The sequence below is a fragment of the Pyrus communis genome, chromosome 2 (assembly GCF_041283825.1).
Source record: "Pyrus communis isolate YQ-2024b chromosome 2, ASM4128382v1, whole genome shotgun sequence".
Classification (NCBI taxonomy): domain Eukaryota; kingdom Viridiplantae; phylum Streptophyta; class Magnoliopsida; order Rosales; family Rosaceae; genus Pyrus; species Pyrus communis.
Genome location: NC_142566.1, coordinates 25483688 through 25501965, shown reverse-complemented (window position 1 = coordinate 25501965; position 18278 = coordinate 25483688). Strand labels below are relative to the sequence as shown.

General features: G+C 38.1%; 4 protein-coding genes across 4 annotated transcripts; 2 read left to right on the top strand and 2 right to left on the bottom strand.

Moving 5' to 3' along the window:
• Window positions 1-578: 578 nt before the first annotated feature.
• Window positions 579-4645, bottom strand: LOC137747543 (mitochondrial-processing peptidase subunit alpha). The gene is made up of 13 exons (XM_068487673.2): window positions 4276-4645; window positions 3590-3850; window positions 3182-3478; window positions 2920-3087; window positions 2644-2811; window positions 2474-2554; window positions 2250-2316; window positions 1937-2034; window positions 1770-1842; window positions 1611-1681; window positions 1451-1500; window positions 991-1100; window positions 579-896 (listed from the first exon to the last, which is right to left on the bottom strand). The coding sequence occupies exons 1-13, from the start codon at window positions 4312-4314 to the stop codon at window positions 835-837; spliced, it is 1545 nt and encodes a 514-aa protein (XP_068343774.1). The 5' UTR covers window positions 4315-4645; the 3' UTR covers window positions 579-834.
• A 1752-nt stretch (window positions 4646-6397) lies between these two features.
• Window positions 6398-9890, top strand: LOC137748308 (ATP-dependent 6-phosphofructokinase 3). Its single transcript, XM_068488444.2, has 13 exons — window positions 6398-6875; window positions 6975-7021; window positions 7214-7253; window positions 7384-7446; window positions 7536-7673; window positions 7758-7916; window positions 8003-8056; window positions 8148-8216; window positions 8325-8454; window positions 8551-8816; window positions 8917-8965; window positions 9069-9223; window positions 9485-9890. The coding sequence occupies exons 1-13, from the start codon at window positions 6633-6635 to the stop codon at window positions 9686-9688; spliced, it is 1617 nt and encodes a 538-aa protein (XP_068344545.2). The 5' UTR covers window positions 6398-6632; the 3' UTR covers window positions 9689-9890.
• Window positions 9891-11144: 1254 nt separating this feature from the next.
• LOC137748566 (AP-4 complex subunit sigma) lies at window positions 11145-12942 on the top strand. Its single transcript, XM_068488737.2, has 4 exons — window positions 11145-11402; window positions 12286-12372; window positions 12465-12533; window positions 12653-12942. The coding sequence occupies exons 1-4, from the start codon at window positions 11262-11264 to the stop codon at window positions 12785-12787; spliced, it is 432 nt and encodes a 143-aa protein (XP_068344838.2). The 5' UTR covers window positions 11145-11261; the 3' UTR covers window positions 12788-12942.
• LOC137748565 (glutathione hydrolase 3-like) lies at window positions 12928-16597 on the bottom strand. The gene is made up of 7 exons (XM_068488736.2): window positions 16309-16597; window positions 15316-15656; window positions 14418-14936; window positions 14073-14308; window positions 13722-13986; window positions 13503-13640; window positions 12928-13416 (listed from the first exon to the last, which is right to left on the bottom strand). The coding sequence occupies exons 1-7, from the start codon at window positions 16424-16426 to the stop codon at window positions 13144-13146; spliced, it is 1890 nt and encodes a 629-aa protein (XP_068344837.2). The 5' UTR covers window positions 16427-16597; the 3' UTR covers window positions 12928-13143.
• Window positions 16598-18278: the final 1681 nt, after the last annotated feature.

Sequence of the window (18278 nt, the reverse complement as noted above, 5' to 3'; positions counted from 1 at the left end):
ATTTACTTTATCAAACCAAGAGTTGGCTAATACATCGTGAGAAATACTAAGGGGACTCAAAATAGGACTCTCCATGGACTCTTTCGGTATCAACACTGTGCCAAAAACATGAGGTGACAAATAGTCCATGAAGAGTCTCCTTGGCATTTCTTGTATATCGTATAGGGTAATGATAGACCAAATTTTTACACCAAATTTGCAAACCAAATGATATGTCATTACTAAGAAATAAGTAAGTTAATCAACAGTTAAGTAATAATCCAATCAACAACCACATCATTTAGTTTCCAAAATTTAGTTTAAAATTTTGGTCTTCCTAACACTATCCATATCATATTTATGATCCCCTTAAACCAAGTTCGGATACTCTAATTTGTAGATTAAAATAATTCAGAGTATGGTCAATAGTTTAGAGTATCTTCTTGTGATAAAATATATTATCCGACAAATTTGAGTGTACGGACGTGCAAGATTTGTCGTTGTAAATTGTAAGTTTGGTAGGATAGGACTCCTAATGGTTGGGAGAGCATAGCAATGCTGATGTTAGGTTTATCTACCATATCTAACATTTGATTCCATTTCTTCAACAATTTGCACCTTGACTTCTCCAGCACCATTTGCTAATAAAATTAGACATAGTGATACAATAATAATGGCATAACCATCACTGTCTGATAAACTCTACCAACAAGAGATACATATACGCTCGAGATTACGTATGAAGTATCCTCATTTTATTCGAAATTTTTGTACGCAAGCTCTAGCGTATGGGATGTCAAGCACAACGATGGCAGCAGGTCAACTGACTGCCCGGTTTGGAACACGAAAGCAATCTCATTTTAAATGGAACTTTTTGCTGACTGAATCATAGCTTGGGACGCCGGTCGCGCTAGTAACTGCAAAACAACAATGAAGAACGTAAAATGGTAGTACAAGCAAAGCAAACTTGTGAATCATTAACAGAGGATTCGCACTAAGATCGGAACATACAATCTCCATATGTTGCCATTGTGAGAGGGGAAGATAAAAGCTTTTGACCAATTGAAGCAATATCTTCTAACGAAACCTCATCCACAGCCTTCAAGAGCTGGCTCAGCTTCCTAACGAGAACAAATATTTCCGTGAAGATAACACCAAAAACAGACTTCTTTCAAGTGGTTTATGAAGATGTACGAGGGAGAAGAGTACCGACACCGATGGTTAGTACTTAATTTAGCATACAGTAACTCAACTTTGTGAAATATATCAGGGCTATGTTCGAAATTCTAACAATAGTAATGATGGTACAATCTAAAAATATGCTCACAAAAAGCATTATCGGACAGTTCATTTTCATAAGACACAATAACTAACAAGCAAGGTCCGCATTAACAGTAAAAAAATGCATTAGACCTTGTTCACATCCAACACGGTTCAACACAAATATATACAGGTATGACAAAGGCCTTACCAGTCATTGTACGTCAGAATCTGTCTCCCAATATCATCTGCAACAACCGTCTACGGAATGCAAATAAAAGATCAGCGAACAAAATAACATTTTTTCATAAAAAATCTTGATAACAAAGTATGAAGCCATTGTTGCGAAAATACACTGATTGTTTACATACTCTGGATTCCAAATTCATAAGAATGGAAGACTTTGTTGACTTTTTAGCACGATCTAGTTCTACCTGGTCAACTGTGCAGAAGAGAAAAGAACGTGTTAGCAACAGTTTCAAATTTTCATGTAAAACAAAGTGATTAAGAATCAAAGATAGCAAGATAACCATCTCCAGGTGTTGCGATTGCAATAAGCTCATTAGCTGCCATATCAATGGCTGTTGTGACAAAATCTGGAGCCTGAAATCCAGAGACAGCTCCCAGAATTATTTAAGTATATATCAAGAAAATTCTCCTTATTCACATTTTCGCATGACATATAGTAGTTTCTTACAGTGGAGGCTTGGATTCCAAAATTGCCAGTATTGTTGTAGATACTACTGAATGCTAAAATCGAATGAAATTTTGAACATCGATTTAACACACGAGAATCTGGTCATCAGGCATAGCACAGTAATTCAGATGCCAAGGTTATTTAAACCAGAAAAAGAAAAGAGTGAACACTTCAGTTTTAAAAGAATGGTATAGCTTGTAAAACAAAGGGACCCTACTTAGTGGAGCAAAACCTCTGGAAGTATTAATGTCTGTGTCATGTCTTTTTTCTTGTTGGACTATTTAAATTTCTGTTTGTCTTTTGAAAAACTTACATAGACGTGAGTGCATCCCTTTTCCAGGTCCACCGGCTGAAAAAGAGCCACCTCCTCCCATTAGCACCTACAGTAAACTGGATTCATTACTGCTTTCCAACTTTCAATCCTAATAAAGAGAAGAGTAAAAATCTAAAATCCAAGTTTAGTATTAAACTCTCATTGTGGGAGGGGGGAACACAAGGAGTTATAGTTACTAGAGACAGACGATAATTGATATAGACCTGAAGAACATTCACAATCATTGCATCCTTCTCATTTCGCCAGCCACCAGGAAGTTCAAAGGCAAGTGCAAAATGAGTTTCCTGTCATGCAAGGCAAATCAAACTTTTAATTACTGGATGAAAAAGAAAGAAAGGATAGAAAAAGTAGTTGAAATACATAAGATACACACCCCTAAATCACCTTGACAGCGGTAATCACCTCCAGTATACACAGATTTTGGCTCCTCGGCAGTAGGGACACTAGGAAGATCAGACAAAAGTGGTTCTGCAATTTTTAGAAGTTCCTCATGTTCAACACCATAAGCTGCAAGTACCATTCGAGAAGCGGTATAATTTTCCTGAAATTATCATCACAACCTCAACTTATTGGGAAAGACCGACAAGGCAAATAATTAACAGCAAAACACAATGAATAATATGGATTTAAATATAACTAATAAACTTACAGCAACAAATTGCTCCAAAACATTACTGTTCAGCCTACTAATTGAAGATTCCTGGGCTAAAAGTGGATTGGCCAAGCCACCCTTGTAACCAATAGAGTGAACTGCTTCCAAAACAAGGGCTTCGGGGTTTTTGGAGGCTTCACTAATATCGTTTTTCACCTTAGGAAGCTGTAAAAGATGAAATACAACACCAATATTAGCCACAAATTTTGCACGGCATGTAAATTGTCAGCAGACGAACAACAACATTCTGGAAATTTACCTCCTCATTAATTTCCCAATCTAGGAAAACAGGGTTCCGAACACAGTCGATAAGCAGCTCTACCATTTCAGGAACATTGGTCTTCAGACCATTGAAGGTGTAAGCCATCTGCTCCCGAGAAGCTGAGGCTTGGACGTTACCACCAATAGCCTCCACCTCCCGCACAATACGCAAATGGCTTCTGTTCCTCGTGCTCTTAAATGCCATACGCTCCAGCAGGTGTGAGGCCCCAGATGATTCCAGTGTCTCATAGACTGAACCACAATTAATATATAAACCTACTGAAGCAGCTGGTTTCTGGTTGAACACCAAAATCCAGCAATTATTGAGTTAAATTCCTCCCTTTTGGTCATACGCAAAGTAGACAAGAAACTTCAAAATATGCACCCCCATGATGATCATACATACCTCTGACTTTAGAGAAGCTATTTTGATACCATTCGGGAGAGTTGTAATTTTGACATCCGCTGGTTGAACATGGTCAGGCAATGCAGGTGGGAGGTTGATGCCTGAAAGAGGGAAGTCTAATGGAGGCATAGACCTGGAATTTCCCCCAATCAGCCAGCCAAACAAACCTCCGAAAGGAGAGGAGGAAGAGGATGGCTTCGTTCCAACATCATTCAAACTTGAAAATCTGGCCACTCCCCTATGGAACGCACTTGTACGCCCCTAATATCCCCAATCGAAATCAAAGAATAGAAAGTTACAGTCTATCAGATTACCAACATACACACATAGACTGAACCTTTCGTTTTCGGGTAAATTACTGAGCCTCTCAACTTCCACCAAACCTTGCAGAGCCTTCAAAAAATTGAACCTTACTAACCTAGCGAATTGAATTTTTCTCTTTTGGGGCGTCATGAATTTTTTATTTTCCTTCTCAAAAACTTGAACTTTACTGTTCTAACGAATTGAATTTTACCATTCACGCTGAAAAAAAAATTTAACTTTACTAATCTAACGGATCGAATTATACTATCTTAACGTCTCATAACATTCAATTTTCCTTCCTACACTTTCTCGGCATCCAAACAACCATTACGCATTACTAAAATCCAGATGAAATCACTGAATAATCAGAGAGAAGTACTGACCTTGAGAGCCCTAAGGCGCGAAGCTGCGGTTTTGAACATGGCGGCGGTCCGATGGGTGCCGATCACCTTCAAAACCCTTGTCTGTACGGACTTTGCTGTCGCTGTAAATATTTGGTGGAAGGTTTTGGGAAGAGTGGAGGAGGAATTGATTGTCAGGGACTCACTCGTTGGCGCGTCCTGGTGGCATTTGCGGAGGTCGGACGCGTGTGGAATTTTTTGGAAGGGGAAATCTGGGCCGGTGAATTGACGACAAGATACTGATTGAACCTTTACATCGACGGCTGGAGTGGTGCCAAGTCAACACTCGTGTATGAGCATATATGCCTTGCTCTTCAAGCGTGCAACGAAATTTGGATTTGGGCTTTAAATCGAATTTTGGATTTGTTTTATTTTTCCTTGTATAACAAGAAAATCACACTCAAAACAAAAATAAAAATCCCACCAATTATCGTCTCATTAAATACCAGGCAATAATTTGGTTACATATAACAAAAAGTGAATCTAATAGTATTTGTTTATTTAAAAATGATTTGTTGGTCACTTCGTACGACTGTCTAGACTTACAATGACATTTTAACCTCCTTAACCACATCGTGTAATTTAATTGCGTCCAAAATTGAACTTGAAATATGTCGTATGAAATACGGACCTCAAATTCACCTGAACTACTGCACCACCCCGGAGAGGTTGAATCTAATAGTATTAACTAATGAGAGTTAAATAATTTTTCAATGTACACGAAAATATCGTTATTCAAGTTTTTACACTCCAAGGTCAAGTAGATGACGCTTTATCGTAGTGACGAAAAATAATAATGCATATGCACTTTGGTGTGAGTTCGATAACCACCAATCTCCTTCCCCCTAACAATTAACAGTTTAACCTACTAACACTATCGTTTGTCCAAAAAAGAAATCCAAGGTATTTGATCCATTTCAATCTTCTAACCACTTAAAATCTCGCTAAAACATACGAATTGATTCAAGATGAGTGACTTCTAATGTGTCATAAAATTCCTATATTTCGTTTAATGTCACCCTTGTGTTTTGTGTACTTATGATAAAATAATTCCCCTCTGTGAAGTTATCATGTTTTTGTTAGAATATTCATCAAACAGGTATACTATTTATCTTAGATCTCGGGTGTGACACGTGGTCCCATTCCAACAGTTCAATTATTCTAGCAACGTATGAGCATCAAAGAATGTGAATATATCCTTAGTGCTAGAAACTCATGACGACGCTAATGTTAATGAGACATTGATCCTTATTCAAAATGATGATTCCGTTTATAGATTGATCTGGAAAAGCAAGGTTTTAAAGGAATCCTGCCAACTTGAAAGCAAATTGGAACTAATTAAACCACAACATTTTGTAATAAAATCACATACCTTCAACGCAACATTGATTAGTAATAGGCTGCTAATACGTCCCTTTAAAATCTTGACATAACATATGCATAATAAATTAACTGCTCTCTCTTTTCTCTACTACCTGTCCTGCGGAGCTATTCCCTTCAATATTCACCTTCTCTCCTTTTCATGCACATCAATTTGCATACAATGACCATCTACAAATGGTAGTTTCATCATGTCTTTAGAATCCAAAAATATTTCGTTAAAATTGTATTCAGTCATTTTAAAATTAATTTCAAATGAGACAATAACGGAGAACATTATTAACCATGAATCCATACATTACGTTCATCTCTTTTACAAATAAAGTGTATCGATCCACCTATCGCCATTAAGATTGTGACAAGAACGCCTGAAGATGGTTCTACAGAGTCCTACACAGACCAAAACCATAACCCTAATCTGACCATACAACTACGTGTGGCACACGGCTACTGAACGTGACAAGTCCAACCTCTCCACAACACCCTCCATGAACCCCGGGCGCTCTTTTTCCACGTCAAGCAATCCCTGTGAACACAACAACTTTGCAGTAAACGGCGTGTCGTCTCCAACTACCCTCTCAAACATTACCGCCGAAGCTTCAACGGTCAAACCTTTCCCTATCTTCTTTCTGCATTTTAATTTTAAATCAATAAATATTTTACTTTTTTCCCGACGTCTGTTAATTCAACCCCTACAACCCAAAAAGTAAAACTTTTAACCGTTGACGTAAATAAATTCTAGAACCTTATAAATTTCCGAATTTGTAGTTTTGTTTCGTCCCCAAGTATTCTTGCGTGAAGCTCACTTTTTTATCCACCATCAAAAACCCAAGACAAATCAAAAGGAATTTTCACCCACCATTTTTGTTTTCTGGCTTTTCTTCGTATAAAAGTATGGTGGTCGTTTCTGTTTCTGAAGCTAGTTCAAACTACTCGTCGTTTTTTCCCTCTGCTTTCCGATGCATTCAGTTTACAGTTCTTCCTCTGCAATCGTTTCACTGAAGGGTACAGGTATTTCGGATTATTCGAACCCGGTTTCGGGTTCTAGAACTTGGTCCAAGAGTTTTTCGGGTTCGGGTCAGAAAGTCGGGTGCTTTTCTCGTTCCCAGATGGAGAGCATGGGTAATAAGGTGGTGGTCGGCACCGGTGGTTATGTTCTCGAAGATGTTCCTCATTTCTCGGATTACATTCCTCATCTGCCGGTACGTCGTCGTTTTCATCTTATCTTTTCGATTGTGAACTTTTGTTGTTTGTGGATGGTTTTGTGGTAAAATTGGTTGTATTTTGATGGCCTTTTGCAGACCTACCCAAATCCATTGCAAGACAATCCTGCATACTCAGTTGTCAAGTAAGTACTTGTATGACATTTGTGTAAAGTTGTTTGCGGTGTTTCAAGTGTTCTAAAAGTCCCGTCTAGCACCGCAGGTCCATTAGGCGCTAAACAGCTGGTCACTATTACGATTAATTTCTAAGCGTTTAATGCGTGTTGCTCAATTGGGTAATTTACATGATTTGTTTTTGTTTTTGAAATTATTTTCAGGCAGTACTTTGTTAATGTGGATGACACTGTTGCACAAAAGGTGAGCCTTTTCGATATTGAATGTAATTTTCCCTCCAATTTTCTGATGAAGAAATTACATGTTGGAATTGTACAGCGATTTTTACGATCTGTGTTGAATTAGTTCTTGTGTTCTCTTCTGCCTTTTGTAGATCGTTGTTCACAACAACAGTCCAAGGGGCACACATTTCCGGCGGGCAGGACCTCGTCAAAGAGTACGTTTTTTCGTGTAATTTACCAACGAATTTTGACATGATTAAATACCATGATCCCGTCAATGACTCTGTTGGTTCTTCGTCATCAGGTGTATTTCGAGTCGGATGATGTTCATGCCTGTATTGTGACATGTGGGGGTCTATGCCCTGGACTCAACACGGTGATTAGGGAGATAGTATGTGGCTTGCACCATATGTATGGTGTCAAGAAAGTTCTCGGAATTGATGTAAGTGATTTAAAGTATAAACCCATTTTGCGATTGCATGATTCAGTGGCGTCATTGGCTAATGAAGTTTTCCGAAATTTTCAGGGAGGATACCGGGGTTTTTATTCACGTAATACGATTCCTTTGACTCCTAAGAGCGTGAACGACATCCATAAACGCGGTGGAACAATCCTTGGGACGTCTCGTGGCGGCCACAATACCAAAAAGATCGTTGACAGCATTCAAGATCGTGGAATCAATCAGGTTTTTATATTGTTCTGTGCATTTCTTGGGGTCTAGATCCCCTTCACAATGCATAGATTTTAACTTAATTGGTTTTTATGTTACAGGTTTACATAATTGGAGGAGATGGAACCCAAAAGGGTGCATCTGTGATATACGAGGTAGTCTAATCTATAAGATTTCCAGTGTCATAATATCATTACGTTTACCTGTAAATTATTTTCAATGATATTATGGCTAATCGTCGTGCAGGAAATTAAGCGACGAGGTCTCAAAGTAGCAGTAGCGGGAATCCCCAAAACCATCGATAATGACATTGCGGTACATTTTTGGCTTAGCGTACCTGTTTGCAGCTGAGTTATGCAGATGATTTGTCACAAATGAACAAAATAGTTTGGTAAAATGTTCTTTCTTGTTGGTACACTACAGGTTATCGATAGGTCCTTTGGCTTTGACACTGCCGTTGAGGAGGCTCAACGTGCAATTAATGCAGCGCATGTCGAATCTGAAAGCATTGAGAATGGTATTGGTGTTGTAAAGCTGATGGGTCGCTACAGCGGTAAGCTCACTGCTTGTTCAAAAATCACTAAGATTGTATCGAAAAGTCTGCCCATATTTACTTGTTTCACCACTTAAACTGGATGATGGGATGCAGGGTTTATCGCTATGCATGCAACGCTTGCAAGCCGGGATGTAGACTGCTGCTTAATTCCTGAATCACCCTTTTACCTAGAAGGCCCGGGTGGACTTTTTGAGTACATAGAGAAACGACTCATAGAAAACGGGCACATGGTCATAGTCATGGCCGAAGGTGCTGGCCAGGAGCTTCTTTCTGAGAGCATTCATTCCATGACCAAACAGGACGCTTCCGGAAACAAGCTTCTCCAAGATGTTGGACTATGGATTTCCCAGAAGATCAAGGTCTAAATTCTAATTTCCAAAATGCATTCTCACCTGTTATAATCCGCTAAATAAGATTTTCGCGCAACAGGTTCGTTGATTTAACTTTTGTTTTCTGCAGGATCATTTTGAGACGGGGAACAAAATGAGCATAAACCTCAAATATATAGGTTGGTAAATAAACATACAAAATTTCTACTTATACATTTATGTTCCCATCAAGTGGGAAGGACTAGAGCAAATCAATCAAGCCTTGCACTTCATTGTTTGCAGACCCTACGTATATGATCCGAGCGGTTCCAAGCAATGCATCTGATAACGTGTACTGCACGCTCCTTGCTCAAAGCGCCGTCCATGGAGCAATGGCAGGTTATACAGGATTTACGGTTGGGCCTGTCAATGGGAGACATTCTTATATACCCTTTCATGTGAGTGCCTCATATCATGCATAAAATTAAGAGAAATACGCAGACTTTTAATAAAAAACAGAAGGAGAGGGACACCAAACATACAAGAAAAGAGTACTAAAACGCGTGCTAGGTACGGCTAAATGTCTGTTTAGTGTCCCCCAACTCTATTTAACTAGTTCCGTTAACGCATACTACCCTAAAATTAATCTATCTTTTAGTTTTTGATAAAACATGAACTAGGGATTGACATGAAGTGATTGTTGGATGGTTGATTTGCAGAGAATCATTGAGCAGCAGAACAAGGTTGTGATAACTGACAGAATGTGGGCACGGCTCCTATCTTCGACAAACCAGCCGAGCTTCTTGAGCACTAAAGATGTCATCGAGGACAAGAAGGAAGAACCACCAACCCAGTTGCTGGATCACGAAAATGGTTTGGAGGACAACTTGTTGAACAAGAAAATCAGCTCTGCTTGTAATTGAGATCACGACTGTAATGCTCCTTAATTTTAGTTTCATGTATTCGAAAGAGAGAGCGACAGTCGAAGTCTTATCTTTGTAGGCGTTCGGGGATGTAAGGCATCACATATCTGTAAGAAATGTTGTTTTCTTCATCAAAAATTTGTACGGACGTTTGTTTCCAGAATAATGACAGTAATAAGATGATTTGATTGTATATTGTAAACATATGATTTTGAGGCAGTATACCATGAAAAAAAGTCATGGATGACCAAGACCTCGTTTGGAGAGATCAAGAAGAGATATTTTACCGATTCTTTCAACTATTATGTCTTTTTGCTATTTAAAGAAGAAATTTAATCATCAATCGTCACGTCACGTGGTCTACAAAATATGGTCTCTCTAACATCATCCCTTAAAAAACTATGAGTTCGTGCTTCGTTTACCAAACCAGCACTGAACGTATCGGAAGGTTCAATGGTACACAACCGAACAAAAAGCTTGAACTCTTTTTGGGAACACATTCGGTAGACCTGTACCGAAATCAAAGTCAATTTCGGTGTATCTTGACTGACCTTATTCAGAGAGGTACTTTCGGTGCACTCCACCAAACACCTCACATGTTGTTGAATACACCCCACTTAAAAATGTAATACTAAACAACTTGTAACTTTAATATGAAATGACTATTCGAAGCCCTCAAAGCTACTCTTACTCTCCATTGTAGAATAAAATCCTAAAAACACAAACAAGTTGATGAAAATACATCTTTTGATGAACGGAACAAAAATATCGAGTTTTGCTCCTCGTTTATTTGTTGGTTTTCACATTCAAGAAATTATTTAAATAATGAAATAAAAATTTGACTTTTTGCAAAGCCCTGCTCTAGTTGGAATCCAAGAAATAGGAAGAAAACTGGAGAATGTTGTAAAATTTCAAGATGCAATAAATGTAATATTTTTGTAACTGTTTGATGATGAAGAAATTCAATGTTTTTTGGTTGGTTGGAATTGACATGACCTTAGTACCTACCATTTGTCCATCAGGCTTCTTAGAATCCAACGTGTTTATTCAAGAAAATTTGACGGATGTTTATAAATTAAACGGCAATATGGAGATTTTATACAATTTAATTCATCTTTCTTGTCTTTAAAATGTGGATTATTCTATTATGTGAAAGAGATGAAGAGTTTGATGTGAGATTTTATACAATTTAATTCATCTTTCTTTTCCTTAAAATGTGGATTATTCTATTGTGAAAGAGATGAAGAGTTTGATGTGTGGTTAATTAGTTGATGATTGTGGGGGTGTGGGGTGTACAAGATGTGAGGTGTGAGGGTAGTATTGGAAAATACGTGGGGCGTGTTAAGAAAAATTTTAATTTAAAAAATAAATATGAAGTGTATTAAATATATGAAGTGTAGTCAACAAAACGTGTGATGTTAATAAAACAAGCCAAATATTTATTTTTAATAAGAAAAAGGCAAGCTTGTAAAACTGGTTCATCCAAACAGATCCCCGAGGCTGCTCGAGCTGCAGAAAAAACGAGACGTCCGTCTGAGAAGTTGGAGAGAGAGAAAGAGAGGGGAGGAAGGAGATGGGGATCAGATTCATACTTATGGTGAACAAGCAGGGGCAGACCCGACTTGCCCAATACTACGAATACCTCACTCTCGAAGAACGGCGAGCTCTTGAACCTGAAATCGTCCGCAAATGCCTCGCCCGCACCGAGCAACAGGTCCTCTCTCCCTCTCTCTCTCTCTCTCTGCACTTTCCTTTCATCGATTTCTACGCTTGATCGTCAAATCTAAATATCCGAACCAGAATCTCCGATTTCTTTTGTTTAATACGAAATTAGCAATGCCCAATTGTTCAATTCTGAGTTTGCCTGTTCAATTGGGTTGAATTCTGAGATCTCAGTTCCCAATTATTTTGTTTAGATTTTGCTTGTGATCATTAAAAAAGTGGAATTGGGATCCAGAAATTTATTGGGTTATTTCGGTTTGTATCAGAATTAAGAAATTTTAAATTTTTACTGGATGCACTGCTTCCTGAAATTGAAGTCGCATACAAGTGAAATAGGATGTTCTTGTTTAGTCGCTTAGGTCGAATTCGAAACTCCCGAGTATAAAGTTTGATAATTTGAAGTTGGAATATAGGTTGTAAATATCAAGCACTTGCTACATTACCCTATGGTCCATGTTCTGCATTAGGATTTATGTTTAGGGGATTTGGTGGGCAATCTCATTTGTCACGAACCCTTTTCGAAGTTCATATTTTCGGGTCCTGCTGAACCTTTCATCATGTGGAAGATTTCACTACCTGCCTTCCTACCTTGAACAAGGTCTTTGTAAACGGGTTGTGTTGGTTATTAGGATGCTTACACATATAGGTGAATGCGGAATGCGGGATGCTAGTCATGTTTAGGACCAGTTATTTCTTTGCTTGCATATCTATGGAATTTGGCTGGGCTGTGTCCTAAGTTTCGTAGTTGAACAGCAAAAGTATATGAAACTTGATGAATTTGCGAACTTAATTTTTTGTTTGTTTGTTATTAGTAGATATTATGCAACAGGCGTTATACATGTCTTTGATGCTGATGTGTATTGTACATGGAACAGTGTTCGTTTGTTGAGCACCGGAACTACAAAATTGTGTACAGGCGCTATGCTTCGTTATTTTTTCTGGTTGGAGTCGACAATGATGAAGTAAGTTACTAACAACACAACCCTGTTCTGTTGATGCCTCCAACCATGTCTTCTTAATCGCTGTTTCTCTCTTCTTGTCATTTCCATTGCAGAATGAGCTTGCAATTTTGGAATTCATACATCTGTTGGTTGAAACCATGGACCGCCATTTTGGCAATGTGGTAAGCTCCTCTTCCAAAACAGATTAACTAAGTATTCTTTTTCTTCCAACTTTCGAGTTAATCTTGCAGTTTTGTGTATTTACTTCCAACTATATTGTTTTCTCTGTTCCCCTTCGCAGTGTGAACTAGACATCATGTTCCATTTGGAGAAAGCGCATTTCATGCTAGAAGAAATGGTCATGAATGGATGCATTGTTGAGACGAGCAAGTCTAACATTCTGGCGCCAATACAGCTGATGGACAAAATGACTTAGAAAGATGCCGTTGTAGATGCTAGTTCGCTATGCATTGTATCGAGTTACTCGAAGGGTTTGAATTTATTTGTGTTTGCCTGTTGTACAATAACTGCAAAGAGGATAATACCATATTTTTTCTTTGTTAATGAAAATCGTCGTTTATTTTGCTTGAATACACTTAACTTTGTTGAAATTCATTCAAAAACACAAGGGCAAGTAGAACATTGTGGAAATTTGTAACATTTGATCTTGTTGATGTCTGAGGAAGCACAACCTAAGCTACACATGATGTCTTTCTATGTACTGACAAATCTGCACAGCAAGACTAAATATCCCACAAGGCACTCTCCTTCCTAATCTACAGAAGCTTGCAATCATACAGCTGCAGGCTTCCCGTCCTTTCTCGGGTCACTTACAGCAGTGAGCCTACCGTGAAATATTTGTTCATTAGAATTCTTTCTGCCTTTCCGGCCTATGTTTGCAGGATTTTGAAGGGTTTGAACAATGAGCTGAGTGATGGCTCCCCCTGCCTGAGCCTGCAACTGATGACCCCGCTGTTGCAAGAACAGCTTTCTTTCGTCTGAAAGCTCGATGTGATCGCCATCTATGACAGTCATGTTCTCGTAGCAAACTATGTTCGGTATCAGCTGCACGGAATTAAAAGAATAAATTAAACAAACGTAAAGAGTTCATAATATCTATCATGGCTATGATCTGAATCAAGAAAACAAACCCTGTGGTAGATCCTTGGACTTTGAACTGCATCTAACGGGTCCATCCCTAACACGAAATGATTAAGGAAAACCTGTGTTACTGCTGGAATTATGTTCATTCCGCCACTGCCGCCAAGAACCCCGGCCAACTGATTTTCCTGCAAATGCCGAAAAAAATCCCTGTTATTGGCTACTATTATCTCAAGGACACATAGTATGCAATGCAGTAGTTTCTGTACCTTTGTGATAATAAGCGGAGTCATGGAAGATAAAGGCCTCTTGTTCGGTTCGATAAAATTTGCCGGAGCAGGAGGGAGATGGTCGGGGGATGTATCCGTTGGGGTTGAAAAGTCACCCATCTCGTTGTTGAGCAGAATTCCGGTAGAAGGAGAAAGCACTCCAGCTCCAAAAGGGTAATTTACGGTGCTAGTAACTGACACTGCGTTTCTGTCTGCATCTACTATGCAGAAATGACTTGTTCCATGATCTCTGAGCTGACTCCACCTGAATCATTGTGAGCTGAAAGAACTTTAGAGTAATGACTTAGAAGAAAAGCTCTAATTTGAACGAGAAAAGTCGAAACATCATGCCTGTGCAGATAGTACTCAGGAGGGAAAGTCGTGCTGTCAAATATCTTCTGCCGAATTTTCTCTGCGAATGATGGGGAAAGCATAGCAGAGGCGTATTTAGTTGTATCTACGAACGCAGGGTCGCCCAAGTTCATTCGGATTGCAAGCATGTGTTTCAACGCTTCAATCAAGCGGTGTAGACCAAGATCTCCTTTTGCAGCATCTGAAGTTCCATAGCTGTTGAAAATGTTCAGAACCTGTGTTTCAAAATGCATTGGCATCGTCATCCCATTAGGATTGAAAACTCTTGCTTTCATAAGCTATCGAGTTTGATGAAGAACAAAATGGTAAAGAGAAATAACCCACTAAAGAGAGCCCCAATGTTCCACTCGAAGGAGGAGGCATTCCAAAAATAGTGTAGCCCAACACATTCGCAGCCACTGCATCCACAACATTCACCTTGTAATTCCTCAGATCCTCCATTGTCAAGATCCCACCAGCCTCTTTCACATCCTTGACTAATTTCTCGCCAAGAGTGCCGTTATAGAATGCTTGCGGCCCAAGTTCTGCCACCGCCTCTAAGCTCCGGCCAAGTTCCACATTGTAGCATGTATCGCCTTCCTTTAACATCTTCCCATTTGGTGCAAACACTTGCCTTAAGCCGGGATCACTTAAAATTTCATCTCTTAATGCACTTAGATATCGTCCAAGATAAGGAGCAACCACATATCCATCTCTAGCTAGTTTTATTGCAGGTTGAAATAAAGTCCTCCAAGCGATACGCCCATGTTGCAACCAAGCTTCATGGAGACCGGCTATCTCACCCGGAACTCCCATTGACAGTGCACCTTCAGTCTTGGCTTTCGGATTGCTCTCATACATGTTCTGTTTGTTCACAATAACCATTTACACATAAAATGCAGAACAAAATTACTGCGAATATTTACCTAAGAGATTAGATTGGATCCATTGGCAGGGTACCCTGAGAAAACCTCGCTTCTACTCAGTTTTCTTAAACTTTGACCCCCATCCTATGAAATAGTTAATTGTTTTAAGGTGTAGAATCATCATTTCTCAGAAATTAGGTTTCTAATCGCTTAGGTTAACAAAAACTTGAAGCTCTAAAGGATCAACCATGTCAATAAATGGGATCAAAGTCGAAGAAAATTAGAAGTGAGGTTTTCTCAGCGCGTCCAATCTTCCTGCACAAACAATCTCTCCAGTGAAAACTAGCATTTCAACCGAAAAGATAGGATTTCAAGACCTGTGAAGCAGCTAATGGGGCAGTTTCCCTCATATCAAAAGCTTGGGTTTGGGAGGTTGCTGAAGATCTCACAAGCATGAAAGCTCCACCTCCTATCCCACTTGCCATGGAATTAACAACACCAAGGCACAATGCAGTTGCCACTGCTGCATCAACAGCATGCCCTCCCTGCCTGAGCGTTGATGCTCCGATTTCGGAACACCTTGCATCATCTGCAGCAACAACTCCATTTTCTGACTCAACTATGTCAGATTCGTTGCCTCCAAATTTCCCATCATTGTGTTTGTTTGATCCTTCAAGTAACCAGCCATTTGTGTCCCCGCCAAATATAAGGCCTACAACTAGAAAATTAAACGAAAAATAGAAAATTGGTCAATTATTAAACCATTTATCTTTACAAAGTATGGCCAATAATTATGTTTCTACTTTGCACAAACAAGTATTCTATAAAAAAGGGTAGATTCCCACTTCCCAAAAAATGTGATATAATATGTTAAATTTGGGGATGATGAACAAAAATTTCATAAGTCGTTTTTTTTTACTAACAAATTATAGTTTAACGTGCGTGTAAAAACTTATTTGTTTTGTAATTTTCTTGAGTTATGTTTGCGTATTCATTTACTGTGATTCCGTTGTGAGGAAGAATTGTTCTTACCCTCACATGGCAAAATTTCTGGAGAAAGTGAACGGATGGTGGAAATTACTCTATGAGAATGAAATTTAAATTATGAAAATTTTTGGTCTCCTCCATAGCTGCAAACTTAAGCACCAACACTTGGCTTGTATAAAGTCAAACTTATGGGAAAAAAAAAAAAAAATTGGTTCCTTCAATAAAAATGTTTGAAAGTCTGTACAACGAGAAAAGCCAGACACAGAGATCGTACACACACACACACATATATATATATATAGATTTATACATTTACATATATGTACATATACACCAGAGAAGATCAAAACTATAAAATGATCAGAGAAAGAGAGAGAACTGACAAATGATGATGGCTAGAAACGTAAACAGGAGAAGCCAGAGAGGACTGGTAGTCTTTTTGCTCTTATTGGCCAAACCATGACTGCCAAGGAGTGGAGCTTCCGAGCTCTGCTGCCCCATTATTCCTGTCTGGCCTCAGACTCACCGAGAGAGACAGAGGAAGAGAGAAGGTTGGGTGCTTCGACAGAGAATGGCAGCAATGCTTGTCGCTGGTGTGGCCCTTTCACCCGATACCTTTTTAGTCTATTTTTTTTATGAATTAGGGAGACGTGACAAATGCACACTTGCAACAAAAAATATCGTATTTGTCACGTTTATATGGAGGGGACGATGGTTTGGTTTTCATTATTTTAGTTAGAACATGACTTTTACGGTTTTATCTCTAATTTTTATATTGACTACCGTAAAGGAGAATGAAAGTATAAAATATGAAAGAAGAATTCTAATCTTTAGATTAAATAAAATAAAATAGAACGAGAGTAATGTAGAAAAAGAAAAATGATGTGTGAAAATCGCATCTCTATTAATTAATGAAACTTTTTTTGTCAATTTAAAAATGGTGAAAAGACTACTTAATCTTCTATCACAAAAAAAAAAAAAAAAAATTGATGGGCAATAATATAATTCTACATGTCCAACTTTTACTGTTTTTATTAAAATCTCATCTACAGGTAATGTTAAATATCTCAAATATTTAAAAAAAAAAAAAAAAAAAAAAAAACCTCCCACTCTTCACTGTCTCTCTCTCCCCTCTCATTCTCATTTTCTAAAAAAATGTGTTCATACACATAAAGTATATAGACAAATGCTAATGGTTATTAATCTAGTTATGTTTTGCGACCCAATACAGAGTTTTGAATATTATTGGCTTTTTATTCTTAGGATTAATCATCCTCCATTAACCATATACAGGGTTTAGATTCCGGCTGTCAGACCAAGAAACCAAATAGAAGGTTTAGAATTAGATTCCGTATGTACTTGATTAACTTCCACCAATTAACTGCTGCCGCATCGTACCAAAGAATAAAAATCTTGTTCCTTGATACTGTGATAATTGTGGTGTGCGTTCTGGACTAAATTATACAACGATTCAGCTTTAATTAAGTGTTAAACTTGACATTTAAAGTTGAATTTAAAATTTTCAATCATAAATGAAACAGAATATTATTAAAAATAAACTAATGAAAATATTTTGAAAATTTTGAGTTTTAACGATAAGGACAAAATGAATGCTAAAGTGAACAGTATTAGGATTAACTTTTTAGTGTAAAAATGTGATTTTTCGTTAAAGTGAATAGTACCGAGAGTTTTTTGTTAAAGTTCCCCATTAAATTAAACCGCAATTTGAAATAGTAAAAATGGAGAAATTTTTCATTGTGACCGGAACACAGGTGGTAAGTGATGGGAAATTTTATTTTTCAAATTATTAACTTTTTAACACACATATCCCACTATTTGTATAGTGACACGTAATGTACCACCCTATCATTTTTATCGAAGGCAACCGATATTCATATTGGTATCCAATATATCCATCAATATTTTCATAAATTCACATATCAATATTTTTACAGACCAACAAGATCCTCTTCGAACCCTCTTTGTGAGGATCCTGAAGATCCGTGAATCGTCCGTTCATCGTACATCGAGCAGTTAATTTTTTTTAGTTACTATTTATGTTTAATTTTAAATAAATAAATTTAAAATAATTTTTAACTGCACGATATACGATAAATAGACACGATTAATGAATTTCTGAAACCCTCACAAAGAAATCCTACAAAGATCCGGATTCTTTTACATATACCAATATTTTAATTACTGCCCAAACCCCACCCCCAACCCCACCCACCAACTCCCTCCTAATAAGTTTGGACTTTGGAAGAATAATGTGTTGGCTTGGGATTCTTTTCCCTCATCTTTCCATCCCCTTTCCTCTCATCCTCACATTTTTTATTTTGTCTTTGTCTTT